The sequence below is a fragment of the Canis lupus genome, chromosome 5 (assembly GCF_003254725.2).
Source record: "Canis lupus dingo isolate Sandy chromosome 5, ASM325472v2, whole genome shotgun sequence".
NCBI classification, from domain to species: Eukaryota; Metazoa; Chordata; class Mammalia; order Carnivora; family Canidae; genus Canis; species Canis lupus.
Window position 1 is genome coordinate 57832791 of NC_064247.1, and position 20850 is coordinate 57853640.

General features: G+C 61.5%; 1 protein-coding gene across 5 annotated transcripts in view; it reads left to right on the plus strand.

Moving 5' to 3' along the window:
- The first annotated feature begins 2763 nt into the window (after positions 1-2763).
- The window catches only part of PRDM16 (PR/SET domain 16), a 314126-nt gene continuing 296039 nt past the window's right edge, over positions 2764-20850 (plus strand). For all 5 annotated transcript variants that reach the window (XM_025427404.3, XM_025427408.3, XM_025427406.3 and 2 more), the window contains exon 1: positions 2764-3049. In XM_025427404.3, coding sequence (XP_025283189.3) covers positions 3013-3049 — 37 coding nt within the window. In that variant the 5' untranslated portion in view covers positions 2764-3012. The remainder of the gene's footprint in view (positions 3050-20850) is intronic.

Below are 20850 nucleotides of genomic sequence, written 5' to 3' on the forward strand. Positions count from 1 at the left end.
AAGCCAAGGTTAGTGGCAGCACTCCCACACCCCAGTGCCAGGTCCCCTAAGCCAGTCACAAGACTCCCTGAAGCTTGGCAAGGTTTGAAAAGTGCCCTCCAACCTTTCAGTATCAACAAGCTGAAAAGCACTCCTCTTCCTGTTTCACCCTCACCGGGCCCATACCTGTTCCCCCATGTCCCAGTCCCCAAATGTCTGCAACGTTGGGCTGCGGTCTGGACCCATGTCTGGTTCCCTCTTCTTCACCCTTCTCTCTGCGGACTCTGCATAGCCTGACCTGTTCTCGGTTCTAAATCCGGCCACGCGGGGGCAGGGCCCGGCCAGGCCAGGGCCGTGGCCTTGGGGACAGTCTGCCCAGGCTCCTGCAACAGCCTGGGGCTGATGGGAGTGAGTGCGCTGCCCGAGCGGCACCTGGGGATGTCAGGAGCTAGGTCATCTCCTGTCATTTCTGAGCCCTGGTTCTTTCTCCCCAGGCAGACCCGGAGCTGCAGCCCCTACCCCCGCCCCAGGGCCCTGGCAGGGGGCAGAGAAGAGACAGTGCAGCCTCCCACCTGCCCTCCTTCCCCAGGCCCTGGAAAGGGGTGCAGTCCCAGAGTCTAGAGAGTGTCCTGGCACAGCTTGGCCAGGATCCAGAAGATTTTAATCACCTTCTGAGCTGAGAGAGAGGGCCAGAGTGAGCTGGGGTGCCCCCAGAAGAAGATTGGGTCTTCTGAACCTTGGAGTCTACAGGGCTGCCTCCAGGCCAGAGGGAAAGGAAGCCTGAACTTGGGTGGGGAGTGGAGGATAGGGTAGGACCTTCTGTGCAGGTGGGAGTACTTCGAAGGCACCACCCTATTCCCCCCAGGTCTCCTACCCAAACTTGCTAGGAGGCTCCCAGCAAGGAGGACGAGGGAGGCTGAGATAGGAGGGTGACCTTGTGTTGTTTCTGGCCAGTGGCGCGACAGCCAGGTGAGGTCCATGGGCTGAAGCCTGCCCTGGCTGGGGTAAGCAGAACAACTCCCAGTTCTGAGCTCCAGGTTCCTTCCTTCCTCTCCCAGTGACCCCTCACCTTGAGACTGAGTGGGTTCTGCTAGGGGTGGCCCACCCAAACCCCAGAACCTGGCAGCAAGGCCCAAGGAGCCTCTGACCGGGCAGTTCTCCACGAAGCCCACGGGGACAGGCAGAGCGAGGGGTGCGGGGGACAGACCCTCAGAAGGACGCAGGCAAGGGGACTGAGCTGCCCCTGGAGCCCCTGTTGGTGCCGGTGGTCAACACTCACCTAGGGCCGGAAACAGTGGAGGCTGCATTCAGTTCAGGGAGAAACAGAGCAGGGCGGAGAGTGCCTTCTCCGTCTGGGGCTGCAAGCAGAGTGCAAGGCTGGGCACCCCTGAAACCGTGGACGCTCCGGCCAGTTGAATTCAGACAGGAAGGCAGCTGTGAAGTGCGGAGGCGGGAAGGCCCGGCGCACCGCCGCTTCTGGCTCCCGCCAAGCCCTGTTTTGTGGAGCTCTTCCTCGGGGGTAGCACCGGCCACACACCCCTCGCCATCCTGAGCGCCTCGGCTAGGACCCCAGGGTCTCCGTGTTAGTCCTTCCGCCCTTACCCGTTCACCTCTCCCGTGGTGAGGGCTCGGGTGCCACTCGTCTCACGGCACGACAAATGGGGCACACGGGGAGTGGCGCACAGCCAGGAGCCCACCCGCGGCTGCAGAGACCCCAGCAAAGGCTCGACCTCTGCCCCGCTCAGGCTGACTCCGGGGAAGCTTTAGGTCCCTAAGCCCGCAGAGCCCGCGTCCCCGGCAGGGCCGGGGTCAGCGCCTGCGTCGGCCCCCATGTCCCTCTCCAATCTCAGACACACGGGAGGAGTTCCCAGGCCCCTGGCCCGGACGTTTCGAGTTCCCCTCCGCGTCGGAGGGCTGCGAGGTAGAAGCACCCGGTCAGCTCCCGCCCTCGCACTGCCACCTGCTCCGCCGGCCCTCCCGCCCGCTCCTCACCTGGGCCGCGAGCGGCCACTTCCCCGAGGGTGGCCCAGCTCGGGGGCTCGCGCGGCGGGTACTCACCTGGGGCCCGCCCCCGCGGTGGCCGGGTTCGGACGCCGGCCCCCCGCGCAGCCTCCCCGGTGCCCGCGCGCGCGGCTCTCCGCGGTTCCGCGCGGACGGAGCGCGGCGGGTCCGAGTGTCCCCGGCCGCCGGGATTGTGGCGGAGCGCGGAGCTGGCGGCGCCACCGCTGTTGTTTTTGAGCCGCGGAGCCCGGAGCCGCAGCGCTGGGGTGGGGGCGAAGGGGAGGGGCGGGAGCCGGGCAGGCCGAGGGGGGCGGCGGGGCCCGGAGGGGGCTCCGGAGGAGGCTTCGGCGGAGCCGGGATCGGCGCGCGCGGCTGGGACACCCCCTCGGGCGGGGGCGGGGCGGGGCGGGGGCCGCGGGGAGACGCGGGGAGAAGAGCAGGCCGGGGCGACGCGGGACGCAAAGCTTTTTAATTAGGAATAAAATGCCATAAAACGGAGCCAACCCAGCCAGACCCGCGTCCGAACTGTGGGCGCGTCCCCCCCCCGCCCCCGTCCTGGGAAGGGGCGCGGACCCGCGCCGCCGCCACTCCGCCCGCGGCCGGCGCAGGGGCAGGGTGGGGGCATCGTCACCTCGCCTCCGGGGCCACCTGGGTCCTTTTAAAGTGTCCGGGGTGCGGGCCCCGGGCGGGAGCGCAGAGCACGGAATGTGTTCTTAAAGGGCCAGTTCCGAGCTGCGCTGGAAAGGGGAGGGGGGAGAGGGGGCGGGGGGGGGGAGAGATAAGTGAGAGGAAGACCGGGAAGGCCGAGGAGAGCCCCCCAATCCCGCGCCGAGGCGGCGGCGGCGACGGCGGCGCGACGATGAGGATGATGAATACATTGCAAAGTTTTTTTGGCCCCGGCGAGGGGTGTCAGATTGAGTGCTGTGTGCGCATGTGCGAAGGTGTCCAAACTGACAATGCTGGGGAGATGAAGATAGTGTGTAGCTGCTTCTGGACTCAAGGAGGAGGAGAGAGATTCCGCGAGCCGACACCATGCGATCCAAGGCGAGGGCGAGGAAGCTAGCCAAAAGTAAGTCTCCCGCGCTCGGCCGCGCCGCGCCGCCGGGTCCGGGCCGCGGGGCCGGGGCGCCCGGGCCAGGGGTGCGCGTCGGGGCGCGGCCGGCGCGCCCTGGGCTCCCGGCCCTCCGGTCGGCCGCGCGGCCCGGGGGCTGCTCCGCCTCCCGCGCTCCGGGGCGGCCGGGCTCGGCGCAGAGGCTCGGGGCGCCCGGGCCGCGCGCTCCCCGAAGGCGCCGGCCCCCTCCTCGCGAACCCCCTCCCCCCCCCAGTGTCAGGCGCTCGGGCCCGGGAACCCGAGGCGCGCGGTGGGGGCCGGGGAGGGGGGCGGAGGGGGAGGGCTGGGGGTGGAGGGGAGCGAAAAGCGAAAGTTAGCGAAAAGTTGACGAAAGGGGAGAGCAACTTTTTCCTCCTCGCTCGCTCTCTCCCTCTCTCTCTCGGAGTGGCTCTCAGTCCTGGTCAAATCATATTCCGGGCTTTTGAAATAGTGGGCGCTAGAGCACCGCCTTTGGCGTCCGCCAGCTGGGCGCAGAGGAGGGAGACCCCGAGCCGGGGAGGGGGCGGAGGAGGGGGCGCGGGCCGGCGTCCACCGCGCCTCGCGGGCGCAGGGCAGGGGCGGCGGCACGACAGCCCGGCCGCCGGGGCGGCAACACGGACACGTCCTCCGGGGCCGGCCCCGCGGCCGCCAAGTGTATTCCCGCCCCGTGCCCCGCGCGGCGGCGGGCGCTCCTCCGGGACTCCGGGACCCCGGCACCCGCGCGGCCGGCCCGGGAGGGAGCCCGTGCCTCCGGCGGGAGGGTCCCCGCCCGGCCGCCCCCGCCTCCCGCCGCCGCCGCCGCCCCCCTCGCCCCGGCCGCACGCGCAGCCCCGAGGCCCGGAGGGGACGGAGCTGCCCGCGGCGACGCTGCCCGGTCCCCGCTCTTACTTTCTCTTTCGCTCCGTCTCGGGCCGAGCCCCGAGCTCCGCGCGCCCGGCCCGCCGCCCGCCGGGTCCGCGCCGCCGGCCCGGTGCGCCCGCCGCTCGCCCCGCCGCCTGCCGCCGCGCCCGGGCCCCCGCGCTCCCTCCACTCCCGGACCGCTGGCGCCATCGGCGGGGAGGCCCGCGGGCCCGGGACCGCGGCCCCGGCGGAGGGCAGGTGGGAGCGGCGGAGCCGCGGCGGGGAGAGCGCGGCTCCCGAAGCCCCGGCCGAGGCCCGGCTGCAGCGAAGCGGGAGCGCCGCGCGGGGACGAACCGGCGCCGCGGTGCCAGCCGCCCGCTCCTCCGCCGGCCGCCCGCCCACCCACGCCGGGGGCGCCAGGCCAGCTCCCCTGGGATCCCCGCGCGACCACCAGGCCGCTCCGCCCGCCCCTCTCCCGCCTGACCCTGGCCGGCCGAGCCTCCGCACCGGGGCTGAGCCCCCGAGCACGAGCCTGGTGGGCTGGGAACTCCGACACTTTCCGAAGAAGTTGTGCTGTCGTGGTTGGGTCGGCCTGGCTCCCGGGACAGCGGCCCCGCGGGGCTAGGCCCGGCGCGCGCCATGGAGCACCGGGGAAAAGCAGCTCCCGGCGCAGGCAGGACGGCCCGGAGCCCCCGAGTTGTGTGGGGCTCCTCCTGGAGGCGCACCTTTCCGGCGCGTCTCCCTTGCCCGGTGCTCGGGGCCTCGGCCTCCTCCGTCTCCCCTGACCTCTGGCCCCTCTTGGTGCGAACAAGGCCCCAGTGTTTTGTGGCTGGTGCGCCAGGGCTGGGTGCCCGCTACCTGTGGGCCCGCAGGCCTGGGGGTGTGGGTGTTGGTGTGTGAGCACGGCGGCTTCCTGAGTCTCATTCCTGGGCTGCAGGCTGCCCCGGTCAGGCTCGGGCCGAGGAAGGACCTGCGGCTGGAGCCCTACGGTGGGACGTGCAGCCGCGCTCTGGCTGGGCCTTCGCTGTAAGCGAGAGGCGGCTCAGAGCCCCCAGCGCAGCCCTGGAAACAGCAAAGCGTCCTGCACTCGGCTCCCTGCCTGCTCCACCCCAACAGGTGGGGAAGGGGGCCCTGTTGGCTCTTCTCACCACTTGGAATGGGTGCCTGGCCCTGAGGCCAGGGGACCAGAATCGAAGATAGGGCAGAGCACAGGTCTCCCTGTCCTGGGAGTCCATGGTGAGAAGGAGCCAAAGCGGGGCAAGTGTGTCCGGCCCAGACCCCGCTGGAGCCCGCAGGAGCAAGCGCTGGAAACCCCTCACAGCCGGGACAGCTGTCCCCAGCCCTGCCCGAAGAGGTGGCCGAGGCCGGCACAGGGCCACAGCTGCCTGCCCGATACGGAGCACAGGATCCGCTGAGGAATTTCATTTCATAGGACAATATTTTAAGCAGATGTGGAGGTCCCTGGGGACCTGCCTCCATAACCTGAATCTGAGGCAGCAGGGCAGCCCCAGTGCCGCCAGGAGAACCTCCTCCTGCAAGCCACATCGCGGCCAGGGGCAGGGGGCTGGGGGAAGAAAGAGAGGTCACAGTTATAGGCCTGGGTGCAGGGCTGGGCTGTGCCTGAAGCCATGTGCGGGGAGCAGAAGGACAACCTGGTCAGTGAGTGAGTGAGTGTCACCCCTGAGTCAGAGCTTGAGGGCTGCCCCGGAGGCTGCATATGTGGCTGTAATTTCGTTTGTGTTTCACTAGGACCCCACTCCAGGGGTCTCCCTGCGGGGCTTGCATGCAGACTGAGCTGGTGGCACTTCTGGGGCCCACCCTGGGGGCTGTGAGTTGAGCTTTCCAAGGACAGAGGGCCCTGAGGTGCTCACCACCTCACAGAGGGAGCCTAGGCAGCTGGGGACAGAGTGAAGGCAGGTAGGTCCAGGTCCCCTCACACAGGCCAGGGCGCTTGCTGGCCCGTGGGGAATCGGGGCTGTCCCTGCCCTACATTTAAACACAAAACGCCTAACAAAAGCTTTGTGTTTCTGCCGCTGTTGTGAACCAGATGGGCAGGTATGGGGGTCTACACAGCCCAGGTGCCCTCCTGCCCTTGTAGCACAGCTGGGGGGCCCTGTGCACGAGACGATGTGCTCTCAGAGAGCCCCCATCAGAGCCGCCCCGAGACCTGATCACCATGGACGTGCTAAGACAACTAGACATGACATAGTCCAGGCCTGGGGATAGTGTCCTGGGGACAACTGCCGCCTGGCCCCCTGGGGTGGAGGTGGGAGTGCTACCTCTGCTTGATGCCGGACATGGTGTGTCCTGTGTGTGCATCTTCAGGGTGACGTGTATGTGACAGGGTGTGGGGAGCCTGGCTGGAGGCTGAGCTCCTAGCCGGTTCCTTCTCCGAAGTAGAAAGCAGCGGGGCTCGGGCTCTGCTGGGCCCTGCCCTTCTCCCGCCGGCCAGGGAAAGCCTGCCCCTTCCACCACTTCTCTCCCCGCAGCCAGGACGGCAGCCTCCTGTCTGGACGCCTAGAAGGGCAGCAGTGCCAGGAAATGTCCGGCAGGAGTCGAGCGACTCGCCCCGCTTCGGGCGAAAACGCCGAGGCCACGGAGGAGGGGCGGGGTGCAGGGCTGGCAGCCAAGGCCAGGTGCCCTGCGGCAGTGCGCTGAGTGCCTGCAGGCTCTGGCTCCACCACTGGCCCCGCGGGTGTGCCTGGGCGCCCAGGCCTGTGGGCGGGGGCGGGTGCCAAGTCCTGTTGGTCGGGTGACCTCCGAGCGGGCTCCCAGGGGAAGGTCCTCACCACCGGACACCCACCGGGCCACCCTGCACATACTATTGGCCGTGGGCAGGGAGCAGGTGCGGGCTGAGCCGCGCCCCCCGCCCCCCTCCGGGGCCCGTGGCTCCTGAGAACCCTGAGTTACAGCACGGGGCTGCGGACCCGGTCCCGACGTTTCTGTTGGGAGGCCGGGTGCTGGCGGTGGGGCCGGCGGGAGGCTCCCCCCACTGGGCCCCTAGGGGGAGGCCGTCAGCTCACAGGGCCGCTGTAGGCTCGATTAGCCCCCTGTTTTATTCAATTAGGAGGCAATTAGGGATCCTTGGGGGGCTGGGGCTGGTAATTAAGGTGATGTATAATTAGAGTTTCAACAAAAATTATCCAGGATTAAAAATCTTTTGAATAATTTCGTTTAAAAATTTCAAATAGCGTTAAAGACAATTTATCAGGTTTTGAATCAAACCCGTGTAACAAGTCTTGGACGCTACAGCGGGAGGAGCGGGCGCGGGAGGACTAGGGACAGCTCGAGCACTGTCCCCCTGCGGGAAAGAAACTTGGCGAAGGGACAGAAGAGCCGGGCCTTGCTGCGCGGTACAGTGGCTGTCGCGGGCTGGGACGCGGGCTGCCTAGGGCTGCGGACGGCGTGGGCCAGCCTGGCCTTGGGGCCTGGGGACCCCGTGCTGAGCCAGCGTCGCTGCAGCCCCCTGTTCTCCGCGTACAAAGTCCCAGTAACTACCGCGCCGCCACGTGAACAGCGCTGCCCGTCTACACAGCGCTGCCGGTTCGTGGCAGAGGCTGCCGCCCCGGGAGCCCTGCACCCCAGCCCAGCCAGCGGGAGCAGCACCCTCCTCTTCCAGGGCCAAAATCGGCCCCAAGGGTCTCCGCCTCTTGGTTTCCTGAACGGAGAAGGGCAGACTCGGACTCCCAGCTCCGGGACTCTTGACCCTGACCCAGACTCTGCGGGCGGGAAGCCCGCGCCCCCATCCCAGTGGCTTTGCAGGTTTGGGCGCAGAGAGTCGGGAGAGTGCTCCCGGAGCCCGGGTCAAAGTCAGGGTGGCGTGGGGAGGAAGGAGATGGTGAGGGGATCCGAAGCGCCGCTGGGTGCTGGAGGTCGGGCTTTGCGGGATCAATCCTGCCTTCCAGGATGCGTGGAGGTGGAGTATTCGCCCCGTGCATTTGCCCCAGGCACCTGCCCACTGAGAGGTCCTACCAAAGTCGCAGCCCAGCCTCCGAGCCTCCCGAGCCTCCAGGAAACAGGAGGGGCCAGGGTCCCGTAAAGGCATTCCTCGACCACTTGCTCAGGCTGACCCCACTTCCCTTCATTGATCCTGGGGATGGAATTTGGCCTCCTGGGCACCACTTTTAGCGGCAAAATCTCCCAAACACAGAGAGGTTGAGTACCCAGTGGAAGTCACACAGCAGTTAGGAATGAAACTGAATGACACCGAAGTAAAGTTCCCCAAGCTTTCGTATTTCACACCATCACCCCCCCACCCCTTCCTTAGGGTTCCGCGGGTTGTAGTTAGTTCCATAGAATTTTCTTTTTTTATGTGTCAAGGTTTAAGCATTTTCCCCAAGGACAGTGCTATGCTTGTAACAGGTCTGGTTTTTAAAAGCAAATAAGACATCAGTGTTCTTACAGCTTTTGAATGCCACCAGCTAACTGTCCTCAGCCTCCTCCGGACCCGGTGTTTTTTGCTGGGATCTGGACTCTCCTGCTGCCCTTCCACCCCAGGCCGCACAGGACGCTCTGCCATGAGCTTTTCCAGCCTCTGGCTCTGGGTGTCCTCTCCCCAGGTCAGGTGCAGAATGGCGGGCTGTTGACCTGGGTCAGCCTCATCTGCAACCCCTCCCGTGTACTATCTTTTTTTGTGAGCAAAGGCAGGAGGTGTAGGGCTAGCCTGCTCACCCTCCCGCTGCCACCCCAAATCTGGAGGGAAATAATCAGCGCCCCTCCCCCAAGGCAATCAAGGAGAGGTGGAGCCGCCGCTGTGTGGACATGAGCCACCCTGAGCCACGGGGAAAGGAGCCGGCCGCTGTAGTCGCAGGTCTAGCCCCAAATCGGCTGCTGTTCCCTAAGCCTGGGCACCTCGCAGGCTACTGTGAGGGCCGGGGTGCTCCCTGTAGGCTGGCCAGTGCTCCTGAGCTCTGCTGGGCCCCAGGGCGATGGGGAGGGCCTCTTCCTGCCCTACCACTCTCTCTTGGGGTTTCTGCCATCAAATCCTTGGCTGGCCTGCCCGGCTGGCCTCTCCCGAGAGTCAGGAACAATGCCCCGGAGCTCGCAGAGAGCGGTGCCTCGGCTCCGAAATACATATTTGTTTAATAGTTAACATTCTGTGCAAAAAAGGAGGGAAGTCAGATTCTGGTGAAGGCTTTGCTTATTTTATATCCACTATAACTATTTCTGTCCATGAAAATTGGCTTAATTATATCAATGGAATGTTTCTTTTTCAATTCTGTATGCAATTAGTCCATCTTGCTGGCTGCAATTTATTTTAATAAAAAAATAAACCAGTGGTGTGTTCAGTTCCTCGTCCCCTGGGGACAAATGCGATTGGTGTGTTTAATTTCATTAACTACAATGCGGCCTACTGGAAAAATGTATAAAATCAGCTTTATACAGCTTAAACACTGGCATTTGAAACAAATCATTATTGCATTAGCTGTCACACTGGTAATTCTAGAATCTAAGGAAAAAAATATATTATGGCTGTTTTTATAACCCTTTGCAAATGCACTGTTAAAATAATTTATAATCATTTTAAAACATGGCTGGGTCCTAGCGAATATTTTACCTCCTCTAAATCAGGTTCTGCATTATCCCGTGCCCATTTTACTTACTGATGCTTGTGTCATTTCCAGCCCCAAATATGCATCTTTCAGGGTGGAGACAGTGCAGTCTGTCTTTAAGCAAAGGTGATAACATGGGTCACCTTTTCATTCTGGTCTGACCTGGGTCTCAGGTGGGTCTCAAGGTGAAATATTTGGTGTGACGTTTTACTCATCTGAAATGTGCCTGAGGCCAGGGGGGGACGGGGGGGGAGGAGGGCGGGGGCAGAGCGGGTGCTTGCAGAGCCTTCCCCTTCACCACAACCCCCTCACCCCCAGTGGTGGGCGGAGGGATCTGGGAGCAGACCGGCTTTAGGGCTTTACTGACTTGGGAGCAAAAACATCCCAGGGCGGGTGTTCCCCCGCTCAAACTCGGGGACGTGAGGAGCAACATTTGCTCTGCTTACCCCGGAGACCCTGCTCAGGAAAGAGAACCGGTGACCCTTTCGCACATGCTTTCTGAACCTGACGTGAGAGTTCTCTGCAAAATTCACCAGACTCATGCTGCCTTTCGGTGGCAGCACACTTCCGGGAAGGGGGAAGGGCTTGTGCCTTCAGTCCGCATCCCTGGGGGAGCTAGGGGTGGAAGCAGGATCCACCTTATCCAAGGGAGGAGGGAGTCTGGGCCCAGCCTGACCTGGCTCTGCAGGTGAGGCAGGTGATGGGGTACTGGCGGGTGCTGGCCCCCAACTCCCTCCCATGGCCATGTGCCTAGAGGTGCTCAGCGGGATCTGGGAGCAGGGTGCTGAGAGAAGCCCAGGGCTTCTCGGATAGCCAGCTCCTGGCTGTCTTGTGCACTTTGGGGGTGACCTGAAGGCCCTCTGGAGTGGGCGCTGGCCCTTCCCAGCATGGAGGTGGATGGGCAGGCGTCTGGCTGGGAACAAGCAGAGACTCGGGGGCTCAGCCTGGCCTTGGGCTTCTTCCAGGCCCCTGGCCCCTCCCACCCCCAGGTAGCACCACTGGACGTTGAGAGGAGGAAGGCCACAGTCAAGCGTAGTTTGAGGTGGGGATCTGGCTGCTGCACAACTCAGGGCTTCCCAGTCCTGCAGGTGGATTCTTGGGGAGTTCCGAGAGATGCACTTGGGCATTTCTGGCCCTACCAAGGGTGAACCCCTAGCCCTGCCCCTTCACCTCCTGACTCACCCGATGGAATTACGCGGACTCTATCCTCTCCTTCTGATACAGTTCTATTCTCTAATGGATGCTACTGCGGGTGATGGTAGGGCACGAAGGGGGCCCCAGGCACACAGCGTCCTTGCGTCTGAAGCCCCTTCCTGCTCCTCAGGACCCTGCACGGTGGGGCTGGGTCTCCTGGATCCCTAACTCCATCTGTCCCAAAGTGGGTCCCCAGACCTGTGGGTTGCTTTCCATTCAGCATGCTGCCGAGTGGAGGAAGAATTGGCTTTGTCTACTTTCCTACTTTAGAAAGAATAACAAAGCCGAATGCTTGGTGCAAATATGAAGCCCTGGACCTGGATGCTTGGGGCCTGTGGCTAGGGGCTTCCTGTCCGGCCCCAGAACCCAGCAACCCCCACTCCACCTTCATACTGTATGTGTCCCACCGTTGCTGCTGGCAAGGCACCCCACCTTCTGCCACCAGATTGGTTCCCCTTACGCCTTTTGCCTCAGCAAGGGCAGGTATAGGGCCTGCTGCTCACCCTCCCACCACCCCAAATACCTGTGTGCATCTAGCTTCCACAGGTGTGACTGCATGGAAGTTTCTGGAAGGGTGCAGCGTGGTGTTTGGTGGGGCCCTGGGGCCAGGGGGATGTGAGTGAGGCCGAATTCTTCCTCCATCCGGACAGGCAGTGAAAGTTTGGGCTTTATCCCCTTGGTCTGCTTGGGGAAATGTTGTGTTGGTCCTCAGCATCCCAAGCCTCCCTGGGGCTCTTCAGGGTGGGGGTGGGGGTGGGGGCATAAGGATGGTGTGCAGGCCTGTAGGGGTGCGCCAGCCAGCCCCATGGTGTAGCCCCCAGCACGTGGAGCTGCTGTGCTTACCGCAGGGTGCCCATCATGCAGCCCTAGGGCTCAGCTGGACTGCCCAGCTCCAGCCAAGGGCTCACTCTGGTTCTTTCCCTACAGCTCGGTCAGGAAGTAAAACACTCACACAAGATGCTTAGGTCGTGGTTTTATTTTCAAACTGAGAAGCTCTGGTGCCCGGGTCGGATTTGGCCCCTCTGACATGCTGCCCAATGCCAGCCTGCTCTGAAGCTAGCCACCCCCTCCTGTAGCCTCCCCGGACCTTGTCCATCCTTCTATCACTCTCTGGGGTTTCAACAGCTCTTGGCATTTGCCAGGTCTTCTCTCCTCAGAGGTTGCCAGCTTCTGCAGTAGGTCAGGGTCTTTGGTGTGTTTCGGGGGCTCCATTCCATCTGTCCATTCCTTCCTGCCCCTGGAGTGGAGCAGGCTGTCCTTGGGCCTACTGTATGGAGTGCTCTGAGACATGCCCGAGGTTCCCCACATGGCTACCCAGCTATGGGCCAGCCCTCCAGAAACAGACGTGGTCAGGTCACCAAGCTCGGGGCAGTGTGACGAGTCTGGGGGCTCACAGGTCCTTGCTCTGAGATCTAGGCTTCTGTGTCCAAGCTGTTTGGATGGGCAGAAAGCCAGACCAACGGGCTAACCCCCCAACCTCATGACTTCTGGGGGCAACCCCCTCTCTGGTGTCCCTGGCCTTGGGTCTGTGTTGGCAGGGTGGCTGGACCCCTAGCTCTATTTCAAATTAGAAAGGCCAAAGAGAGGGAGAGGAGGGAACGGTGCTCAGAGAGGAGCTTTGCTCATTTGTCTTTGCTTCTGTGAGTCTCTGTGTTTTAGATTCAGTGGCTCACTTGAAACATGTGTGAGTCTCTGGCACCTACGGTAGGCAGGGCACCCCCGACGCTTGGGCGCAGCGAGGCAGGGATAAAGTGCTTGGGTCGCCGCATGATGAATGAGGACTTGCTATGGCTGGGAACTCTTTCCTGTGACATAGTTTAATCCCCGTATCTATATTCAGAAGCTGGCAGTCAATATTATGCCGAAATATGGATTTACATAATAGACTCCCATTGCTCCTTCTGGTTGCGTCTCTGAGGGAAAGGGGCATGCATTTAAAAGCGCTCAGACATTTGTATCTGCTCAATGGGCTGTAACAGCCTCTTCAGAAAGGCCGGGCCACATCGGTCCATAAAACACTTAAACAAAGACCGGAAATTATGCTCACGGGAGGAGCCCAAACGGTGGCCACAGGAAAGCCGGGCTGGCCCCAGGCAATCACGGGGTGTCGACCCTCGTGCGCCCCCCGCGCCTCCTCCCTCCTGCTGCAAAGCCTCTGTCACCCCTGGCACTAATGGCCCTTGATGACGACGCTGCTCCTTCGGCAGGTCAGGCGAAGGTCCAGACTCAGGCCATTTCTCAGCATCCACATCTGCGCCGAGCGGCCGTGATCCCCTCATACCCGCTTAGGTCTTTACCGCATTGGAAATGAGCATCTCTGGCTTGTGCTGACCTAACAGCCGTTTCCAGCCCCCTATTCAGAAGTGGCTGTGGGTCACTTCTGCTGGCCCAGCTACCATGAATGTGCCGGTGTCATCGGGGTCAGATCCCAGAGTGGTTCTGGGCACTGTTTCTGGGGCTTTGATGTGGAGAAGGGCACCATGCTGCCAGAAGACCCCAGGTCCCTTTCAGAGGAGAGCTCATGAGAAGGTCTAGGATGTCAGTTTTTAGGGAGCTGCTTTAGGCCGTGGTGGTACCCAGCATGGGGCACCGCGTATCCAGGGGGCTGTGCCACCTGCATCCAGGCTGCCACCTGCTCACTCCCAGATGCTTCCCTAAGGGGTCTGGCCCTCCTTGCAAACTTCTCCCAGGTCTTATTCTTGGGAAAGCCAGGGTGTTCTTGAGCTGTCTGAAAACCGGGGGGGCGTTTCTATTAGCCAGAGCCGCTGCTGCTAGAGGGAGGAGCGGCCCCTGGTGTAGCCCCTGCATTGGTCTGTGTGTGGAGCTGGTCTTGGTCAGTGTGGATCTGTCCATCTGTGTGCAGGTGTACTATGCATGCATGCACAGGTGCGCAACTGTGTGCAAGTGTGGGTGTGACGTCTGAGTGAGGCTTACCCTCAGGCTGTTCTTTTTGTTTTGCCGATAATGACGTTGTACCATCCTTGCTCACTTATGCTTTGCACGGTTCCCCCCTACCAAACACACACTGCTTAGTTCTCTGCAGGGTCTGAAAGGCTGGCTGTGGGGCGGCCGGGCCCAGAGCCCTCCGTAGCTGGCCTTTGTGGAAGAAGGGAACGGAGAAGTTCAAAGGTGGAGGCAGGCGATCTGCGAGCATTTGCCCACACGTTTATAACCCCCGGAAGACACGAAGAGGAGAGGGAGCTGTTTGGATAATCCTGCCCTAGCGCTCACATCTAGAAAAATTAGGCCCTCTTGAAAAATTATAGAATTATGCCGAAGTGTCAAGTTCCAAGATAATGATGTGTCTGTGCGCGAAAATATTAAATTGCAATAACACGCCTGTGAGTACCTCTCTGAATAGGGTATTCAGTTCCCAGCTCGGGCTGAGCTTACAGCCAGTGACGGATAGAATACAAATGGTGCCGTAAAATGTGGGGGGCAACCGCCGGACGCTGTCTTTCCGACCGGGCTCTCCATCTCGGCCCATCCAGCCATCCTTTTCTTTTAATGAAACAGCCCGACGACGTGGCTAATTATTTATTTATCACGTTAGCAGGAGGAAAAGCTGTCAGAGACAGATCGATTTTTCCCAGGAAGTGATTTGACATTACTTTAGAAATCAGACCATGGGGCGATGCCGGGTGCTGCCCTCAGACCTCCCAAAGTTCATCTGCGGACCGTGCCGAAGGTCCGTGCTTCCAGACGCGGGTCGGAGGCCGGCGCTGACCGTGCACCTCGGCAGGGCAAGCTGTCTTTCCCACCAGGGAGGACGTATCGTGGGTTTGTGTTCGGAGGAGTGCATTTGACGTCTTCTTCCAGACCAATGAAATCCCAGCAGCAACAAGTCAGTCAAGGGACAGGGACGAGGGGAGACGTCTTGCGTCTCCACCAAGCCCTGGGAGACGTGGCATTTTTCATAAGACGCCGGTGAGATGGGGGCCCCTGTCCCGCTCTGGGCGCAGCTCTCAGTCCTGTTTGGGGAGCCAGCGTGTGCCTGCGTGTGCGTGTGACAGGCGACGGTGCAGTGCTGTGGCCTCACGCTCGCTGCCGGTGAACAAAAGGACTATACAGGCCGGTGGAAAGCAAGTCCTCAGAAACCCTGGGGGCAGAGCGCGGGCCCAAGAGGGGGCTCTCGTTTCTCGGCTGGGAGTCAGAAACGCGGAGCAAAGCCCCCGTGCCCCCCGCCCCGGTCTTAACTTTCTCTACATCGAAGGTGTTAATCTTACCTTCCGAAGGTTAGATAAAGCCGCTTGAGGCTGTTTGTTATTGAATCTCATCTGCTAATTATGGTGGTGGACTTGGTTCGAGGCCCGAGGCCTGTCCCGGCCACCCCGCCGGCCCTGGGGCTGGCAGCCCGCAGAGGGGCCCTTCTTTGCTGTAACTCAAGTGCTCCCTCACCAGGGTTTCAGGTTGCCTCCAGAAGCTGACAGACGACCCTCGCTGGAGGGGAGGGGCCGTGGCCACGGGGGTGAGAAGCCTGCTGCTGCTGCTGCTGCTGCTGCTGCTGCTGGTCCTGGCTGCTCCTGGGGGGGCGGGGGGCTTGACCCACAGCCTCTGCCTGTCTGGGTGCAGGAGAGGGCTAGGGCGGGAGGAGTGCAGCCTTGCCTTTCCTTACAAAGAACCCCCTGACTCTTTATTCACTGGGCCGTAGAAGAATACTCAGCCTCATGCACAAGGCCCATGGCTGGCTGCTGGGGTGGGGGGTGGGGGGTGCAGGAGGTCTCCCACAGCTCAGGAGGGCCTGCAGTGGGCTCTGCAGGACATCGGGACCTCCCGGTGGGATCCGAACCTCTTGGGAAACCGGGCCCGTGATGCTGATCCCCATCAAACAGTGGTAGTCGCCAGCAAATGGGCACAGTCTGGCCCAGGGTGCTTGGGAGGGTCACCGCTGGGACCTGGCCATGCAAGGCTGGGCCAGGAGGGCCACCTGGGGGCCACGATGACCTCTCACCTCCAAGTCCCTGACACTAACCGAATCTGTAAAAGCAATACCAGACCTTGGGTCGGCAGGCAGAGTGGGGGGCGATGGAGCCATGGCACCGCAGTAATGGTGGTGAGCACCCCTGTGAGCATCACCGCTGGGCCCCTCCCACTAGTTCCCAAGGCTTCTCAGGTCAGAGGGCCACCAGCCCCAGGCTTCAGAGTTGGCTCTCCATCTTCTCTTCCCAAATTTCAAATGGGAGATGCGGCTCCATCATCTCGCTGATCTTGGATGGAGCAGAGGAACTTGACAGGCCACCTGTTGGCCACTTGTTGCTGCCCCCAGGGTGGGAGGCTGGCCCTAGGGCCCCCAAGGCAGCCAGTGGAGTGCCCCAGGGAGACCTCCTGCCCCTTGCAATTTTCAGGAGCAAGCAGGCCCCCTAGAGGGCCAGGAAGAACACCTCCAGGCCAGCCTGACACTCTCCCTTTGCAGTCATCGTTGGCTCAGGCTGAGAGAGACAGGACAGCTGCTGGTAAGCAGGAACCTCAAAGGTGACCGGACTCCAACCTGCTGGGCTCCAAGGACCGTCCCCCCAAGGAAGGCCTGAGTTTAGCTTTAGAGAAGCTGAGGTGGGGACCCTGTGGAAGCATCCTTCATCCTTACCACGGCTGGGTTAGGACACACACACCAGGCACAGCCATGGTGCCCTGTCCCCGCAGGTCAGCTTCTGGGCTCCCTGACCTATCCCGTCTCTGCTGGGCCAGGATAGAGTTGGGGCTGATGGTTGGTGCCACATGCCCTCCTTCCCCAACACCTATGGCCTGTCCTGCAGGGCTGGGGGTGCCTCTCCAGACCCAGCGAGGCAGACATGGGTATCCAGTCCACCTCTGTCCCTTCCAAGCCTGGGAAGAGCCAACCAGATTGGAAGGAGGAAACTCCATCCTAGTGTCCAAGGGTGGGGAGCCCCACCCCTCCATCCTCTCCAGGGCAGGATGCCCACAGTGACCCCTTGCCCGACAGTTCTGCCTGGTTCAGATGGGATGTGGGGCAAGAGGCAGCAGGCATGTGATTGTGGTGTTATTATTGCTATGTCAGCAGCTATTTGAGGTTTCTGGAATTTTCTTGCACCTGGCTGAAAGCAGGTTCATATGTGAGTGTGGAGTAGTCTCGCGGGAGCCTCTGGATATGGCCTGCAGACTGTGAAGCTCCTCTGAATAATGTGATGAGGGGGACGTGATACGGGTCAGGCGGCTTTGCAGGGCTACACCATCCTGGCTGGAGGCACCTGGCCCGAGGCACTGCCTGCCGTCGTGGGGGAGGGCCGGTGATTGTCAGGGTGCCTTGGGCTCCTGAGCCCTCAGTGTCTTTACTGGATTTGGAGGCTCCAGGAGAAGAAGAGCTGGAGGCCCTGGTGAGCTGCCCTGCACGTCCCGGGGCACAGCACTGTCCAGGGAAGGGGTTAGAGTCTGTGGTGAGCCCTGTCCTCTGGGGTCCTTTGCTTAGCTTTGTGCTGGAGGAATTGGGGTACTGAGTGGCAGGTCCCAAACCTACAAGGGAGGAATCTGCTTTTCCTCTCTGCTGTTGTCTTGCTGACACTTGCACTTCTGAGTCTGTCTGCACATCTAGAGGGTCAAGCTTAGGACTTGCTCAGAGGACCACAGGATAGTGGGGCTTTCTGGCAATAGGTTTGTGTCTGCACTGCCACACACATGCCTGCCCACAGGTATGCAGGAGTGCATTCCCACACGTGTGATGCACACACATGCACACAAACTGACCTATGCACAGGCTCACACTGGGACAGGTCACTCCATGCAGTGTGTATACGTGTAACACGTACACACACATGCACTTGTGTACACATGTGCAGACTGCTCTGTGTACACACGCGCACACATACACATGCACAACTACATGAGCTGGACTCTGGGCTTAGCCTGGACAGCTCAGGAGATCCATCTGTAGACATCAAAGCAGAGCACATTTTTGGTGGGTGAAGGGACCCTCCTCCAGGGAGCTGTCACTGGGTTCCTTGGCCCCAAAAGAAGAGGAGAGGAAGGCTGGGACCTCTGAGTCCAAGCACTAGCCTGTGGGCCCCTGCAAGAAAGAGCGTCTTGGCATCTCCGGGGCTGGGGGGGGGGGCCTGTCCCTCCTCCCTTGCCGGGGTCAGCAGTCCTAGAAGGCCCTGGGGTGTTGGGGGGTGTGTCTCTCTAGGGTGGGGCAGGGGGTGGCCTCCAAAAGCACCACAGGACGGGCTGGATCTGGTGTCATGCAGACGCAGGAGAAGGGGCACAGGGTCCCCTCTGGCCCTTTCAAAGGGACATTTGATCTGAATGCTGGGGCCCAGTAAGGAGATTCCCGAGAACCAGTGCTGACTGAGTCAAAGCTCTCAGCGCTGGAGAAAGCGTAGGGACTCTGGCATGAGGCCCTTTGTGGGATTATCTGCCCCCCTGGGAGGCGTGGAATGCTGGGGGTGAGAGGCCATGGCGATATAGAGCTCAAGCAGCCCACCGATAAAGAGGGATGCTTTCTGTGGCCGCTCCATCTCCGAAATTTGAGGTGTGGGCCCAGAGTGGAGGCCGCTGGCCCGGGACATTTGAGCCAGGGAGGCACCGTCCGCTCTGCCTTTGCCCTGGAGAATTTGAGTCAAGGCTGCGTCTGCCAGTGCGGAGACTCAGGGCTCCTGCCCACTTTGAGAACACAACGTTTGGAGAGACGGAGCAGACCAGGCTGTTGGGGGGGCAGGCGATGTCTTGGCGGGTCTCAGCTGCTGTCGGGATGTCAGGCAGAGAGGCTGACAGCTCCGGGTGCCTGTCTGTGAGCTGCAGGTGGGAAGTGCAGGTGCACCCTTGCACATCCGGCTGCAGGTGCTGGGGGGGGGGCGGCGGTGCTTCGGAGCGCTTGGAGTTTGTTTCCATTGGGCATCCGGGTCCCTTTACCCGCCACCCCCACCCCCAGTCCTCAATTCATTCCTGTGCCAGTGGACATAGGCACATCTAAATGTTCCAGGGTCAGTGGGACGTGAGCATAAACCATGCACGTGTGGGCGGCATTGTCGCCTTGAAAAGATGCAGACAGGAACAGGCCACCTGCCTTCTTGAGGGGGTTGCTGCAGAGGGCCCGAGGGTCTTCAGGAGCCTCGGGGGCGGGTGTGTGTGTGTGTGTGTGTGTGTGTGTGTGTGTGAGTGGGTGGGTGGTATCTGCCTCACAGGGTTGGAATTGCCCTGCAGCCCAAGGATGAAGCTTTGTCTTGCTATGTGCCTGAGCCTGGGAGGACTACGGATATGTCAGGTTCAGCTCGTGAGCATGACTCCAGGATGGGGGAGGGAGGTACCACAGCCCCAGGACCACAGCCGGATGTTCCCCCCACAAGGAGTTGGGTGCATCCTGACACTCCGTCCAGCAGGGATGGCCTCTGTGCTCGCAGTCTGCCCACTGGTCAGTGGCACAGGCTTGATGCTCGGCAGACCCCCATGGAACCCTGTGCCCACCACACGCGCTGTGTGATAGGCCTCCCTCAGCAATCTAAGCTCGGTGTCCCCATTGGAGAAACAGGAGATCCAGACAGAACTCGTAGGCTCATGACTGACTCAAGAACGGGCTTGCCTGTCCCTCCTGGAAGTCAGCATCCTGCTCCCATGCCAAATGGCTTTCTGGATCTGTGGAAGGGAGCCGTGGCTGGTCCCTCTGGGTGCCTGGGGTGACCTGCCTGCTTCATAGGGCAGGCAGGAGGCCCTTGGTTAGGATCTCCCCCCGGGTCTTTAGGGCTTCCAGGGGGCCCTGGCCTGCCCTGAGCTTCTCGAGGCCCAGAGTATGTCTGGTCCTGAGAGCCGGTGCTCTGTGCACATGGGTTGACCAGCAGGTCAGCTTCTCTGGAGCTGGAGCTCTGAGACTGTCTGCACCTGACCGCAAACGTGCTGGTTGGCATGCACCTGGCATCTCCTGTGTGTTCAGGGGCACCACTGCAGGCCACGGTGGCCTGGGGTGGCTGGACAGTCACCTCCCACTGGGTCCTTTTCTATTTCTACACCTCAGATCCCTTCGTTTCAAGAAGCAGGACAGACAGGGAAACTGAGGCACACTTAAGGCACACACCAGCATGAGGAAGTCTTTGTAAAGTTTGACATTTGCCTGGCAAGGTCCACGTGTAGGTCCTCCCAGCCAGGCCAGGCAGCCTGGACTCCAGGGTCCCGGGCTTAAACCACTTGGCTCAGTGGACTTCCGGCCTGGAGTTGGAATACCCAGGGTGCAGGGCTCTGGCTCTCCCTGCTCTGACCAGATGGCTCCCCATGCCCCTTGCCCTGTGTACCCTTAGTGCAGAGACACCTGGAGCCAGAGCTTGGCCTGGGCTTCCTCCCGCTGGGCCACTGCCTGGCCCCCTTGCCCAGGGGGCACTTGCCTCTGGACACCAGTCCTGTTTGGGCACAAGAATGCCAAGAGGGAGTCTTGGGGGCTTATTCATCAAACCCCGGCAGTGCCGACTGGGGCCTGGGCTGAGCAGACCCTCCTCCCTCGGGGCTCCTGGACCCCTGACCTCGCTCCTTCTGCTGTGGGGGCTTCCTTTCTGAGCTAAGGAAGGATTCCTGGCTTCATCTGTCCATGCTTGCCTATTTATTTATTTATTTTTATGGAGTGTGCTTTTAATTCGGCAAAAGATCTGCAGAAATGAGCCCACGCCTGGAATTTTCTGTGAAAAATGAGAACCACTTCCCCCCTCCCATGAAATTTCCAGTAGTGAAGCAATTAAGTGATGGCATTTGGCAATTGAAACATAGTATCATTCACCTCCAATGAAAGTTTAAAAAAAAATGAAGAGGAGACAAATCCAAGTGAGCGTCGCCCTCAGCCCATGGCCTCGCATGTGGAGTAGCCACAGGGCCACCGTCACTGTTGCTGTCACCGCCTCGGCCACTGCCTCGGCCACCGGAGACTCCGCGCGCCTGAGCCTCCCCTGGAAGCTCCGGTTCCTTGGAGGTGAAGGGTGAGGCGAGGCTTGCTTCTGAAAGGGGACCTCGGATGCCCCACCTGGGAAAGCTGGGCAGTGGGGCAGATCGCTGGCTGGAGGGGAGGGGGCTTCCCGCCTGCGCATCCAGTCTGGGGCAGGAGCCCCTTGGGTTGTAGTTCCCGTGGCACCCGCCGTGTCCAGGAGCCCAGAGCACCCCCAGGGCTGTGCTGTCCCCGCCAACCCGCCACCCCCGGCCTGGGGCTCCGCCAGGGAACCACTGTCCACATCGGGGTCAGGTCAAGGGTCCTTCCTTGTGCTTGGCAGGCAA